This window comes from Papio anubis, chromosome 6 (genome assembly GCF_008728515.1).
Source record: "Papio anubis isolate 15944 chromosome 6, Panubis1.0, whole genome shotgun sequence".
Lineage (NCBI taxonomy): Eukaryota > Metazoa > Chordata > Mammalia > Primates > Cercopithecidae > Papio > Papio anubis.
This window is the reverse complement of record NC_044981.1, coordinates 74,729,846-74,746,517: the sequence shown is the minus strand read 5'-3', so window position 1 is coordinate 74,746,517 and position 16,672 is coordinate 74,729,846. Positions and strand designations below refer to the sequence as shown.

General features: G+C 34.0%; 1 protein-coding gene across 3 annotated transcripts in view; it reads left to right on the top strand.

Moving 5' to 3' along the window:
* LCA5 (lebercilin LCA5) overlaps nt 1-16,672 on the top strand; it is a 52,681-nt gene that overhangs the window by 31,412 nt on the left and 4,597 nt on the right. For all 3 annotated transcript variants that reach the window (XM_031667257.1, XM_031667258.1, XM_031667259.1), the window contains 3 exons: nt 12,677-12,814; nt 13,777-13,873; nt 14,702-14,844. In XM_031667257.1, coding sequence (XP_031523117.1) covers nt 12,677-12,814; nt 13,777-13,873; nt 14,702-14,844 — 378 coding nt within the window. The remainder of the gene's footprint in view (nt 1-12,676; nt 12,815-13,776; nt 13,874-14,701; nt 14,845-16,672) is intronic.

Sequence of the window (16,672 nt, the reverse complement as noted above, 5' to 3'; positions counted from 1 at the left end):
TCACATCATTCTTTATGAATCACTGACTTAACATAGACAGTTCTTTGTTAGAAACTTCATTAGTAATTCCCCTAATATGCAGTTTCTTTTAGTGACTGCAAGACTGCACCATTTCTTATTGGTCCAGAGACTGGCTTCAAATAGGGACTGAAGGTAAAGGCATCAATTCTGTCCTCCTTATAAGAAAGACAGTGTTGGGGTTGTGTTCCTGATCAGGGATGCAATAGCAGATCAGTCATAGCTATGACCAACAGTGTGTCATAAAGCAAATATCATGAAAGGTAACTATCATAAGAAACCATAATCATGAAATGGGAAACTCTCTTCCAAGCATTGTGAGAAGATCATAAATGTAATATTATGTACATAATTATTAAAAGGACTCCAGTACTATAGGGTACACGTTTAGTACATATAAAAATTCAACTTTTTTTTAACATTAAGTTGGCACAGAGTGAGTTACTTTGTTAGAAAAACAAAATGAAACTATTAAGACTTTCCTTTTTAAAAAATGTCTAAAGATTTTGGGGAGTGCTTGAGTATCATCATACAGCTCAGTATCATGGAACTATGAAACGAAGTTTGAATAAACTTCTTTTTCTTTCAGTAGATTTTACTATAAGAGATTGGTATTCAAATTCTCTTGACCCTAGAGCTGCCCTCAAGTAGGTATAAGTGTTGCTTATTGACAATATTGCCTCCATGTAAACCACTTTCAAAAATAAGAATTGAAATTCTTCCCTTTACTTACATTATCTTCCCTTTACTCTTACTAGTTTATCTTCCTAGATACAGCATTGTCTTCCCTTTACTCTTCTTAGTTTATTCAGAACTGGAAGTGAACTGTCTAGTATTGGGCCAGGCAGGATAACTTCCCTTTATCTTTACCTGCTATATTTTGCTCTAGTGGCTTGGAAGCTGCTCTGAAGCTTCAGAAACCCAAATCCAGAAGCCTGCCTTTGCCTCTCCTACCTGTTCTGCATTTATCTAACAAATGAAGCTAATTAGTACAGAATAATGGTCAAACCAGGTTAGCCCTGTTCTTGTCTAACTCTGAGTTTGTACAGTTCTCCTAACCTCCAGGTTGAAGTCTTTTCATCTAAGAAATTAAATGGAATGATTTCTGAGGTGACATTCAGTTCTGAAATCTGATAAGTCTAAATTCATACTTTCAAAGCTTTCATATGCAAAAAGTGTTTTTAACGTAAGTCCTTATTATATCTATTATTTAATGTTGGAGAAATGAAAAATTCCCATTGTTGAAAAGAATAATTGCCTAGAAGACAAAATATCATTCATTGAGATTCTGCTAATTTTCATTGTATAATCAAAGAACCGCCTAGATTTTATTATTTATGTATATTTTTACCTTTTCTGGAGGGAGAAGATTTACAATGAAATTATGAGGTTTATGATTGAAGGATAAAGCTTAAAACAGTTTCAGAAAATAAGCTTTGCAGTATCCTTAGAAACTACCCATTTAAGTGGAACAACTGTTAAGGCAATTTTGTGTTAATATTTAAGATAACCTTCCCATTGAAAAAGTAATACAAGCACTAAAACAGGGATTAAAATTTATACAACAGGATAGACAATGAAACATCAGTTTTCCTTCTATGCTGTGCTTTGCAAGCCCCTTCCAAAGAAACAGTCACTGTTAAGAAATTGTCGCTATGTGTGCAATCTCATTTCTATATATTAATGTCCATTTTTCATTCTCTCACCACAGATGGGAGTATACCACACACATTGTTCAATACATTTTTTTTTCACTGAGAAGTATATTTTGGCACTTTTTACACATTTTTATGTTATATGCATATATTTAGATAGATATGTGTGTGTATTTTTGCACACACACGAAAAAATCAGTCTCATGCTTTTTTTTTTTTTTTTTTGACGGAGTGTCGCTCTGTTGCCGGGGCTGGAGTGCAGTGGCAGGATCTCAGCTCACTGCAAGCTCTGCCTCCTGGGTTTACACCATTCTCCTGCCTCAGCCTCCCAAGTAGCTGGGACTACAGGCGCCTGCCACCTCGCCCAGCTAGTTTTTTGTGTTTTTTAGTAGAGACGGGATTTCACCGTGTTAGCCAGGATGGTCTTGATCTCCTGACCTCGTGATCCACCCGCCTCTGCCTCCCAAAGTACTGGGATTACAGGCTTGAGCCACCACGCTCGGCCAGTCTCATGCTTTTTAAAGGCTGCATATTATTCCATTGTGGAGATATATCATAATATGATGAACCCTTTCCTTATTAATGTTAAATTTAAGTTTAGCCTAATGCTGTCTTCTTTCATATTTTAAGTTTGTCCTAAAAGTTTCTCCATACATAGCAACCTATAATCTAACTGGATATGTAAACAGACAGTTAGCTACTCTTGTACCAGTCACAGCCAATCACCAGTGGCCAACTATTCAAACTACGTTCAAGTAGTGCAGACACCAAGCTGTAACCAGCTCCCCTGATTCTTTACCTCACTTCTGTGTTCTATATGTCACTTCCCTTTTTCTGTCCATAAATGTTACCTGACCATCTGGCAGCAGTGGAGTCACTCTGAACCTATTCTGGTTCTAGGTGCTGCCCAGTTTGTGAATTGGCTCAAATAAACTCTGCTCATGTGTCTAAAGTTATTCTTTTAACATTAATATATATGTTGGCTTTTGTTTTGAGGTAGTATAAAAGATACAGAGCATTAAACATTAATTTTTATTTGTATATGGTAGTATACTAATGGAAAAACCCTGGAAGAGGAAGTCCCTGGGTCAGTAGAGCATTTTAAAATCATTTTTGGCTATTAGTTAATATCAGGACTCTAAAGAATGGTGCTGGATAATAGTTGTTCTTGGATCAAAGTTAAATTCTTCATTTTGGGAGGATTAAATTGGCCTTTCTTGTGGTTATTATCATTCCACGAGATTCTAGAGCATTTCCATTTTTTGTTTCCCATCCCCTAGGCATTTGTGTTTTTATGAAAGCATCTTTAATATGGAAACATTGATGGACTTTGCTAACTTAGTTGAGTTACAAATTATTGGCTTAGAATTCAAGGTCGAATTTAAAAAATTTTAGCTTATATTTTAATTAGGCTATTAATTAGACTGTTAATACCTACCCTTTAACCTATTAAGTTCCCAGTGGAACTTCATACACACACACACACACACACAAACAGACAAGTTTCAAATTCTGGTTATACACCATTCCAGCTTTATGATGTGTGATACACCACTTAAATTATTTGAACCTTAGTTTCCAGTCTGTAAAAGTTTGCAGGTGATCATAAACAGGGTTAGGGATAAAGTTCATAATGAGTCTGGCTCAGTGCTTGGTACCTACTGGACACCTAATTTATAAGTGGAAAAAAGAGAAATGTACTAAGAGTACATTAATTAAAGGTAAATACATTAAAGCATGGTAGCATTCTTGAGTTTGAAAGGCCCGTGGAAATAATTTAGTGCAGTGGTTTTCAATTTGAGCTCAGTGGACTTCAAGAGTTCTACTGTTTTTTAAAAAAAGTTTGAAACTACTGATTTGGTCTGTTGGTTTTTCAAATTTTGACAGTTCTTCACAGGCAACCAGATACAACTGAATTGTTCTGTGGTAGTGATTGAAGAGTTATGTTACAGAGGGGACTTCAGAAACTCACATGCCTAACAACTTGAAGCAACCTCTGAAACACCTCCATGGGGAACTCTCTAGTCCAATGCAAGCATTGAACTGTTGAGGAAACAGAGATGTTATTTGCCTTCCTCTAGGTCACATAGAATCAGATAGGTCATGGCCAGGCGCAATGGCTCATGCCTGTAATTTCAGAACTTCGGTAGGTGGAGGCAGACGGATCAATTGAGCTCAGGAGTTGAAGACCAGCCTAGCCAACATGTTGAAACAAGTCTCTACTAAAAATACAAAAATTGGTCATGTGTGGTGGTGCTCACCTTGTAATCCCAGTTTCTCAGGAGGCCGAGGCAGGAGAATCGCTTTAACCTGGGAAGTGGAGGTTGCAGTGAGCCGAGATCATGCCACTGCACTCCAGCCTACGCGACAGTGTGAGAATCTGTCTCAAGAAACAAAATAGAACAACGAAACAAAAAAGACTCATATAGGTCACTAGAAGCTTGTGTTTGGGAGTAGAATTGCAGTATTCTGTCTTCCGTTGCTCTATTATTTTGTTATCATTTTAGTAAAATCCTTGGAATTTTATCATGTTTAAATGCTGAGTAATAGGTTCCTCTTATAATAGTACATTTTGTGTTTTTTCATAGTTTTAAATGATAGCAGGAATTAAAATATTATAATTTTGGTTATTTTATCAGCATCTTCTGATGAAATGATCTAAAAACTATAAAAGATACAAATTGTTTTTTCAAAGTCTGTCATCATGCTAATTCTCTATATGTCATTTGCTGAGCAGAAATCACTTCTAAAATCTGTTGTATTTTTGGTGCTAACTAGTAAATACTGTGGAGTAAAATCTATGTTGGAAGACAAAAGCTCAGGGTAAGGAAAGGCAAAACACTTTTAAAGAAAACAGATTTCATTAAAGAAAACAGGTTTCATTAGAACAAGAACAAGATCCATTACTTAGGGCAGACTTGTAATGTACAGAGGAAGCATAACTATTGGATTATGAGTTTGCCTCTATCTTGTCCTGCTCAAAGCAGATGAAGAAATAGTAAGACACAGATAGCTCATTTAAATTAGCTCAGTCTCCAGATTCAAATGAATTATCCTCCAGAGGACTGAAGAACCTTGCAAATGTGATTCCAGAGCCTTTGTCATTGTACTTTGGAGAGTTAGGAAGACTAGGAGAAGTGAGAAAGTAAAAAAAGGCAAATACCAGTGTTTTCAGAGGTAAACAGAGATAGGTGTTAGAAGTTATCAGTGAGTGAGCTTGATAGAAATCTCTACCAGGTTTTTAAATGTTTTGGAAAATATTGCTTACTTAGAGCTATTTTTACTTTCTTCCCCTCACCCCCCGCTTAGGATTACTAGAATGGTGCATGAAGATATGCTATGTCTACTAGGTTCTCCTATGTATATATACTATATATTACACATCTATATTCTATACTATATACTACATACTATACCATACTATACAGTTATAGAATATACAGTTATAGAACTGTATATATTATATAGAGAGAACTATATAGAACTCTATATATTATATAGAGAACTATATAGAACTCAGTATAGTATATACAATTATAGAATTCTATACAGTTATATAATATAGATGTGTATAGTATATGCAATATATTAGTATACAGAACATGCAATATGCTATATACAATATATTATATAACTGTATATTGTATCAATTAGCATATAGTAGATATAATATGGATAGTATGTAGGGTAAATTCAGTAAGCCTTTCATGTTTGTATTTTAATGGAGAATTATGGACTGGTTGAACATAGTGTTAGAAAGTTTTACAATTGGATCAGTAATTGTACCCAAAGGCTGCAGGTAAATAAATAGCTGTCAACTTGAAGAGAAGGTTTCTAGGTGGGTGCTTTCAAGTGCTATCTTAGGCTCTGTTCCTTTCAGCATATTTATCAGTGAATTTGACCAGGTTCCTTAACAGCACGAACAAGTCTTATTTGATTTTGTATTTGCAACATTTGGCACTCTGTCTGGCATAAAATTAGTGTTTCTTAAAATAATGAATGGATGGATATGTTCTTGACAGGTTCAAAAACAGGAGGCCCAATGAATTTGATGGATGACAAGATCAAGCTTGATCCCCCTAGGCTCAAAATCTGGCCTAAAATAAGCAAGATAAAATTTAGTCAGGTTAACTGTTTCACCTCAAATTTTTTCCATCTATTTTATGTGTACACTATGGGGAGCCCTGGATTAATAGTAATTGAAGTTAAAGCATAATTTTTAAAGTATATGAACGTGTAATTATATGGCCATTTAAAAAATTGGAAGGGAAGAAGTTAACCAAGTATGGTGGTACCTTCGTCCTAAGAGGTAATAATAACTCTAATTTCATTGGTCAGATCACATCTAATAACAAGTACCAGATTTTAGGTAACAAACTGACATGTGGAGAGCAGACAGGATTACCAGGGAGTCAAAAAACTGTCATAAAAGAAACAGTGGAAGAAACATAAAATCATAGAAAAGATAAGGAAATATGTTAACTTACTTCATTGTTTAAAGGGCTGTCACATGGAGCAGGAGAAATAGATTTATTTCCTGAAGGCAATACAAACCTAATGGATATTACTAGAAAACTGGTTTCCACTCATTCAAAAGAGCTTCCTAATAATTGGAATTGTCCAATAATGAAATCAGTATCCTTTGATTATCAAGCTTTCTGCTACCAGAAGTATTTGTGCAAAGATTCAATGTCTACCTTCTAGGAATACTGTAAAAAGGTATTACTATAAGGTGGACTCATGACCTCCAGGGTCCTTGCTTACACAAGGATCTGAGTCTTTAGAATTGAGCTATAACAATACTGAACCGATATTAAAACAACTGACATTGATAGACTTATTTTAACAAATGCAATATTGGTATTTAAATCTGTAATTCTTTACTAATTAATAAAAAACAAATGAAAGTAAACTTATCCTTTGTGTTAACTTTCAAAAATTGTTAAATTATATTTATTTCCATTAACAAGATAGAATTCTGTGATATGTCCTTTGGAAAAAATGTTAAGTATTTTAAATTTTATTGTATTATTAACATATTTGTTTAAAGATGTTTTGAAATTTACAGTAAAAGTGGGGGGAAAATATCCATAGTCCTACCAGCCGAAGATAACTACTATTTGCATTCTCTTCTTTATCCATTTAGTTTATTTAATTTCTTAAAGTACTTCTGATTTTTTTTATGAAATATTTTGAATATACAAAAAGACTATTTAAAACATTCATGTACCTACTTGATATTTTGCTATTTTTGCTTTAGATGTTATTTTTCTAAAATACATTGACGTTTCCCTGTATCCTTTCTCCAAACATCCTTTTTCTACTCTCCCTGCTCAGAAGTAACTACTATTCTGAAGTTGTTAGATGTGATTTTTCTAAGCATTTTAATTTTTATTTAAACATATTTTAGAAACTTATTTTTTATAGGTAGTACATTATATATATTTTTTAATTAGAGAAGAATTAAAAGATAAAATGAAAACATTCTCATTCTTACCACTAAGATGTCACCACTTTTGGTATCTTAGTGTGTATCCTTTTGGATCTTTTTCTGTGAATTTGTGTGTATATTTATGTGTAAGGAAATTTTCTTCTACTACTGGCTTGCTAGGGTTTTTGTTTTAAATCATGGATTGTTTTGAATGTGAAACTACTCTCGTTCTTTGCTTCTTGGGATAGATAGGTGCTATTTAGTTGTGATGCAGTTTTTACACATTGCTGAATTCCTTTTGCTAGTATTTGTCTGGGACTTTTGCAACAATATTCATATTTTGGAATGGTGTACGATTTTATTTTTCCACTATTGACATCAAGATTATAAAAAATCTCATCAAAAATGACAGAGTTTTTCCTTTCTGTTCTCTTTTACAGATAATCTGTTTCTTAAAATTTGTTAGATTTCACCACTGAAACCTTCTGGATTTAGTCCTCATGTGGGAATTTGGTTTTGCTTTTTTTTTTTCTACTTAATCTTTTAATTTTTAACAGTATTTTTAATTAAAAAAAAATTCTTCTTAGTATTTTAATAGTATTTATTAGTTTACCATTATTTCTTGCATGTCACCATTCTTCATTATTGTTCCTTCAGGGTTCACTTCCTTTCTTAACTGATATATATATATAAGTGAGAGCTTCTGACTGGCAACACTGTTTAGTATTTGTCTGAATATATTTTATCTTTACTCTTCAGTGATAATTTCACTGGATCTTGCTGGATTCCAGGTTGACAGTTATTATCATTTGGAACTTGAGTATTTTTTAGCCCTGGTATTTTTTTTTTTTTTTTAACACATTCTTATTGAGTTTAATGGTTTCCTGTTTTGCTCCAAAATATTTAGGGGGGATAGGATTTTCCTAAATTATTATTTTATATGGAAATAATTTCAAGCTTACAGAGAGTTGCAAATCTGAAAACAGTACAAAGAACACTCCTATACAGTTTACCCAGATTCGTCTGTTGTTAACATTTTATCCCATTTGTCTTATAATACGCATGCATGCTCTCTCATGTGGTCTCTCTGTTATATGCATATATACACAATTTTTTTTTAACTATTTGAGGGTAACTTGGATACATCATGCCCCTAAATACATCAGCATGTATTTTTTAAGAATAGGGATTATGCTCTTATAGAACCATAGTAAAATTATGGTTATACTGTGATTTACACTTATATAATAATGTCCTCTAATCTACTGTCTGTAGCACAATTTTTTTCAGTTGACTTAATCATATCTTTTTTTTTTTTTTTTTTTTTGAGACAAAGTCTTGGTCTGTCACCCACGCTGGGAGTGCAGTGGCACGATCTTGGCTCACTGCAACCTCCACCTCCTGGATTCAAGGAATTCTCCTGCCTCGGCCTCCTGAGTAGCTGGGATTGCAGGTGCACACTACCACGCCCAGCTAATTTTTGTATTTTTAGTAGAGATGGGGTTTCACCATGTTCGTCAGGCTGGTCTCAAACTCCTGACCTCGTGATCTGCCCGCCTCACCCTCCCAAAGTGTTGGGATTACAGGTGTGGGCCACCACACCCAGCCTTCATCATATCTTTTATAGTACTTTCTGTTCTCCAGTAGGACCCAGTCTAGGGTCAAGTATTATACTGAATTGTCCAGTTTTCCAGCCTTCTTTTATCTGGAACATTTCCACATACTGTTGTTTTATTTATGACATTCACATTTGTTGAAGCATACAGCTCCCTACCCCTTTTCATTTAATAGAATATCCTTAACTTTGTATTTCTCTTATGTTTCATTGTGTATAGACTGGGGTTTTTGTGTTTTGGTGAGAATACTGAATAGGTAATATTATTTTCCTTCTTAAGATATCACATCTGGAGCCACATGATGTCTCCTGACCTTCACTAGTGATGTTAATTTTGATCTCCTAGCCAAAGTGCTGCTCAACTTTTCTAACATTTACCCATTAACTGTTCCTCCTCTTATAGTGAAATCAATAATCTGTCCATGTGGAGCTGCCTTCAGAATATGTAAATATCTTGTTCCTCATCAAAATTTAGCATCCGTTGATGATTCTTTTCTGATCCAGCCTTTATCATGATGCTCTTTCCAACTTCATCTCTCATTATATCTTCAATTCTGGAAAATTCTTAACTTTTTTGCTTCTTTTGTTTATCAGTTTGCTTTTTCCTCATTTCGTCATTATCTTTTAAATTCTTATTACATTACAAAAACGTTTCATGAAGAGTATGGATGGACAATAAAGATGAAAATTAACTTTAGTAGTCATCAAATAAATACAAATTAAAACAATTGTATCCTTCTTTAGGCCAATCTGATGGATTAAAGAATTACAGTATCCTGTTACTATAAGTATCTAGTGAAATAAAGGCTACTAGACTTTCAAAGAGAATGTAAACTGTTACAACCTTTTCTAAGGGCATTTTGGTAATGCTTTTCAAGACCTTAAAATTGTACAAATGTCTATCAACCCAGAAGCTTCATTTTTCAAAACTTATACACTTGTTTTTACTGTTTTTTATTATCTATAAAAAATTTTAATGCCTTTTTGTACTCCCTCCCTTTTATCAATCCCTGCCCACTACTCCTCAGCTAATCTACTTTTTGTCTCTATAAATTACTTGGCATTTTAAGAATTTTATATACGTGGAGTCATATAGTATGTATTATTTTATTCCTGGTTTCTTTAGCAAAACTGTTTTGAGTTTCAAAAATGTTGTTGGAAGTATCAATTGTTCATTCTTTTTTATTGCTAAGTGGTGATTACTCTTATTATATACATATATATGACATTTTGTTTATCCATTAATCCATCCCATTGATGAACATTTGGATTGTTTCCAGTTTTTGACTATTACAAATAAAGCTGCTGTGAACATTCATGCAGAAGTCTTTGTATAGACACTGGCTTCTTTTTCTCCTGTGTAAAGACCTAGGTGTGGAATGACTGTGTTATATATAGTAGATGCATGTTTTACTGCCCAGCTGTTTTCCAAAATGGTTCTACCATTGTACATTCCCAAAACAAAAGTGTATGAGAGTTCTGGTTGCTACTCATCCTAGCCATTTTGTATGCTCAGTTTTTCCAGTTTTAGATATTCTAATAGATAAATAGCATTGTTTTATTGTGGCTTTAATTTGTATTTCCTTTATAAGTTATGATATTGAAGCATTGTTCTATGTGCCCATTTGTCTCTGGATCTTTTTGGTGAATTATCTGTTTATATATTTCCTCCATTTTTTGCTGAGCTGTTTGGTTTCATGTTACTGAATTTTGTGGGACAGATACAGATGTTTAGATGTAATATACAGTTGACCATTGAACAACACAGGTTTGAACTGAGTGGGTCTACTTACGCAAATTTTTTTTTTTTCAATAAACACAGTCGGCCCACCATATCCACAGGTTCCACATTCCACAACCAAATGCAGAAATAAAAGTATTTGCAGTGTGTGAAACCTTTGCATGTGGAGGACTGACTTTTTTTTTTTTTTTTTTTGAGATGAGGTCTTGCTCTTGTTGCCCAGGCTGGAGTGCAGTGGTATGATCTTGGCTCACTGCAACCTCTGCCTCCCGGGTTCAAGTGATTCTCCTGCCTCAGCCTCCTGAGTACCTGGGACTACAGGCACATGCCACCACACGGGCTAATTTTTTGTATTTTTAGTAGAGACGGGGTTTCACCGTGTTAGCCAGGATGGTCTCGATCTCTTGGCCTTGTGATCCCGCTGCCTCGGCCTCGCAGAGTGCTGGGATAACAGACATGAGCCACTGCGCCTGGCCCGACTTTTTATATACTCAGGTTCCACAGGACTGACTGCAGGACCTGACTGTGCCTGGATTTTGGTATCCACAGGAGTCCTGGAACCAATCTCCTACAGACACAGAGGGATAACTCTATACATTTCTTCATATAAGTCCTCTAGCACAGCGGTCCCCAACCTTTTTGGCACCAGGGACTGATTTCATGGAAGACAGTTTTTCCATGGACGGGGTTGAGGGGGATGGTTTCAGGCTGAAACTGTTCCATCTCAGATGATCAATCATTAGATTCTCATAAGGAGAACACAACTTAGAACCCTCGCGGGCACAGTTCACAATATAGGGTTTGTGCTCCTGTGAGAATCTAATGCTGCTGCTGATCTGGCAGGATGCAGAGGTCAGGCGGTAATGCTCGTGCTGGCTCACTGCCACTCACCTCCTGCTGTGCAAGCCCGGTACCTACCAGGCCACAGGCCAGTAGCATTCTGTAGCCCAGGGGGTTGGGCACCCCTGCTTTAGCAGGTAGGGGATTTGCACATATTTTCCCTAGTCTGTGGCTTATCTTTTCATTTGCTTAATGTGACCTTTCAAAGGTCAGGAATTCTTGATTTAGATAAAGTCTAAGACATTTTATTTCTTAACATTTACACTGAGGAAATAATAAATGATCAAAGTTAGATATAATGGGATGTTCACTCTAGGAAAAATTGGAGCACCCTAATATTGAACAGCAGAATTTAGTTAAGTTATGATAATCTGTAAAGTACAATACTATTCCATTGAAAAAAGATTGTGTTATTACAGTAGATTGACTTAGGGATTTATGGTATTATTTACTGAGAAAGATACATAAAAGTCTCAAATTATATATGTCGAAATGTTGGCAGTGATTATCACAACGTAATGAGATTGTAACTGCTTTTTATTTTCTGTTTTTCTTTGTGATTTTATTTATACTTATAATAAACATTTATTTGTTATCTATCTATCTGTCTATCTATCTATCTATAAGATGCTTTAAAAAAACCCACAAATTAGAAATGGTGTCTTGACAACTTAAGTTATTTTAAAAGAAAATATTTTAACATAAATTATTTTATAAACTTGATGGAACATGTTTGAAGACCATGGATGGAAATGGCTATTGTTTTTATCTAGAGATGTTTTACTCTAGGTACTCTCTGCAGCTTTGGTAGTGCTGTGTAATTTTATCTGTCTTGGTATCTTATTATTTGCCCAAGCAATGTATGTGTGCTTAAGGTTTTTTTTGTTTGTTTTGTTTTGTTTTAAGATAGTCTTGTTCTGTCACCAAGGCTTCAGTTCGTTGGCACAAACTTCCAGGCTCCAGTGATCTTCCCACCTCAGCCTCCTGAGTAGCCGGGACTACAGGCATGCACCACCATGCCCAGCTAATTTTTAAACTCTCATAGAGATGGGCTCTTGCTTTGTTGTCTAGGCTGGTCTCAAGTGCTCCTCCCGCCTAGGCCTCTCAAAGCGCAGGATTATAGGCATGAGCCACCATCCCATCCTTAAGAATTTATTTACAAATTACTATGAAAAACAGATAGGAATAATAAGCTTGATACCTTACTAAATTGTTGGTAAATCTGTTTCCTAGGTTACGTAGATGAATGCTATGCCCAGTCTGATTTGTAGGTCTTGGACAATACCACTAAAAACATCATTTTGACACTGCTATGTGTTATGTTTTATTGTTGGATTTTTTTTAAAGGAGTGCTTTTTATGTATTTATACATATAGGAACTATCAAAAAACCTTGAGCTGAGTACTAACAGTTTCCAACGACAGTTGCTTGCTGAAAGGAAAAGGGCATATGAGGCTTATGATGAAAATAAAGTTCTTCAAAAGGAGATACAGCGACTATATCACAAATTAAAGGTAAATATTTTAAATTGCGTTATGTTGTCCATAATGTGTATTAGATGAAAATTAAATATTTTAAAACACTAAATATTACTATTCATATTTGTAAGTTGGTACAATATAATTTACAAAATTCTGATATTGTCTTTAGTACTTAGAAAAGGTTTTTGGTATAATCACTATAACAAAGTGAAATTAAAAACAAAAACAAAAAAGGTGAAACAGTGAATACACCAATAGAAATGATGTAACTGAAGTAAATTGCAAAATCATAGAAGAAAATTTTGGGAACTGGAGCTTCACTGTGTTGCATGGTTGAATGCAGTGTTTTTCCTCAGATCACCCAATGATTTATTATTTTTGAAGTTGTTTCAAATGATGCCCTTCGTTTTCACAGTGTTTAGAGAAAGTATTCAAATTATTTAATTTTGTTAAAACAGGCATTTTTCATTCTACGTTGAAGTCATCAATGAGTTCTAGGTAGAATGAAATTTTGCACAAAATTTTGTGTAAAATAGTGCAAAATTATACATTATCTTATGTTTTCTTTTTGTTAATCAAATTCTCAGAAAAAGCCACAGCCCCAAAATGGCCAAGTATGCCTGTGTTTAAAAGAGTGGTCTAATTTTTAACTCATCAGTATTTCAGAACTTACATTTGAGAGATACTAACTAAATTATTTGTCTCTGTGTCTCAGTTAAGACAATACTAGCTATATCAGGTAAGAATGGGTAAAAAATGAAATTTGCCTTAATTTTTTAAATTTCCAGGACATATTAGACGTTTTCGGGAAAATTATTGCTCTATGCTAACCTCAGTATACTAGAGACTTTTTTTCTATAGTTTGATAGTTACAGAAGGAAGCTGAACCAGGTATCTTTCAATATGGTAAGAAAATACCAGATGACAAAGTGAGGGGTTTTGGTTTGTTTTAAACTGAAACTCTACTTCCTTAATTATGTTGTGTTTGTTTTCAGGAAAAGGAGAGAGAACTGGATATAAAAAATATATATTCTAATCGTCTGCCAAAGTCCTCTCCAAATAAAGAAAAAGAACTTGCATTAAGAAAAAATGGTATAGTAACTATGATTGTTCACAAACTGATATTATTGCTATTATTTAGTGATAGTACAATAATTCTGAAATGGAAGGGAAGGAAAAGAACCTCATTGAAATATATTTAAAATAAATGTATTTTTTGCAATTTAAATTTCTGACAGTTTTCAGAAATTCTTTTCAGTTTTGTCTGGTTTTTTTCCCCGGAAGAGAGGCTGTTAAAATTGTTTTACATAACTTTTTGAAATTTCCTTATTATAATTTTTTTAATGTTTTTGAAAATATACAAATATACCCCAAAGTAGAGAGTAATATGATGCACTTTCATTTATGTATCATGTAGCTTTAACAGTTATACTTTTTACCAGTTTTATTTCATCTATTTTTTTCTACTTTTCTCTAGAATATTTTAAAGTAAATCTCAGATGTCAGTTGATTTCACCTACAAATACTTTGTATTGTTATTTGTAGTTTTACTTTCTTTTTTAACAAAACTGTAATTTCCCTCTTATGTGAATTGCAAGATTTTAAAATATAAACATTGTGAAACTTAAAGCATTTGTAGTCAGAATTCTCCCCAAATCATACAATTGCCAGTAAATCCTAGAAACAAAAATAGTAATAGTGAGTATTAAGCTGAGCAAAACATACATTATATTTATATAATGAATATATATAAGTGAATATATATATTCACCATTTAAATGAAGTGTGTTTAAATGTACGTGTATATATACACACACGCACATATATATATGCGTGTGTGTATATATACATGCCAGTTGAATTCCATATATTTTGGCATTATTCTTTGTAATAATATTTTTAAAATAATTTTCATTGTAGCTGCATGCCAGAGTGATTTTGCAGACCTGTGTACAAAAGGAGTACAAACAATGGAAGACTTCAAGCCAGAAGAGTATCCTTTAACACCAGAAACAATTATGTGTTATGAAAACAAATGGGAAGAACCAGAACATCTTACTTTGGTGAGTTTAGCAGTATTATTATGTACCAAATTCAGTATGAAGTTATTCCTAAAAACACAATATCAAACATTTTAAATAATGAAGCTAGTACTATGTCTATGTGAATATGCAACTAGCCTTTTTGAATGGAAAGAGTTATTGTGTATTTTATAAAATTCTTTTGGCTTGACTCTTTTAGTTTACATCACATATTTCAGGTGCTTCAGAATGATGGATTGTGCCTCCTGGGTTGGGGGCAGAAGAGAAGAATTTGCCTTCTAAGTTTCTCTTATGTACCGAGATAGTCTTGGAAAACCCTCAGTACTTTTATGTTTAGTAGCAAGTAATAGTAGTTTTCAAATGATTTCTTAGAATTTGACTAGGTTTAATTTTATTTTTGGTCTCCTATATAGGAGAATTTTACATGGTAACTGACTGAATAATGAACAAAGTAATTGCAATGGAATCTGATCTTATCCTGTTCAAATTAGAGTGGAATTCAGGGGGTCTCTGTTGGACTTTCATTTAAAAGGACCTCCATTCTGAATCACTGGAAAGTCTCTTTCTCTAAGAGAGTTTTATCTTTAATGTTTACAGCTTAAACTCCAAAGAAAACAACATATCGGCAACCTAGCATATTTCATATAATGGTATATGTTTATACCTTATAAGTTTCCCAGTGACCCTGAGGTCTCTTCTTGAGGTATAAAACAGAAAGGATGGACTGATTTGATTTCTCTGTATATTCTAGCTTGTTTATTTATTTTTGCTTGATAATTCATACAAGTTAGTTGTATCCGCTAAGTGTGTTTCTGTATTTGTACTGTCATTGAAACTAGATCATGTTGATTTGTCTTTTTGAGATCACAAAGTGAGGAATGACAAAGTAATTATTTACTTTAAAAGGACTAAAAAAATTGGTCTTTTTATAGTATACATTCAACAGAAGGAATAGAAACCTGGAATAGTGAAAAGAGTGTAAGAGTATGAGAGCCTTGGAGTTAGCTCTCATTCTAGTTAAATTCTAACATTTTAATTGTGTGACTTCTTAGAGCCTCAGTTTTCTCATCTGTAAAATTAGGGTGGATTACTTTTCAGGGTTGTGACAATGAGTAATCATGCAATTTTTTTTATTTTTTATTTTTTCTTTCTTTTTTAGTCACTTGAAATTGGAAATAATCATGATGTTTATAAAGCTGTTTAGACTGAACCTGCCACTGTAAAGGGCCTCACCAAATGGTAGCTTAGAGTACAAGCTAAGTTGCTATTGGAAAAAGAATAGAGTGGCTCAAGTGAGAGAAAAATTTCTCTCTCTTGTAATAGACTGAAGTCAGTTGGTAGTTGACAGTTGGTAGACAGCTTCGTTTCATGGTAGTCATCCCGTCTTGTTGATCTTCCAGTTTGAAGAGTGTAGCCCTCTTGTGTGTGGTTGGAACTGGCTTACCACCCCCGTGGGAAAGGGCAACAAGGAAATGGAGGGCAAGCAGCATTTGGTTTTATAAATGTGATCTGAAATTGCACATGTACTTCCACTCCCCTTCCATTAGTCCTTTCTAGCTGCAAGGGAGGGTAGCAAATGTAGTCTCCAGCTAAGCAGCTATATGTCCTGCTAAAACTCACAGGATTCTGTTGCTAAAAGGAAGAAGATGAAAATGGATACTAGACAAGTCTTTACTAATAATAGATGTTTCACTTTTATTAAGAAAAATCACACCATAGGAAACAAGGAATTTTAAGTTTATAACATTTTTATTTGATTTGAATATTATAAAATACATTAATTGGAGGCTTGGATATAGTATTGTCACTGCTCATGTTACAGTTCAACAGCATCTCAGTTGATTCGCAT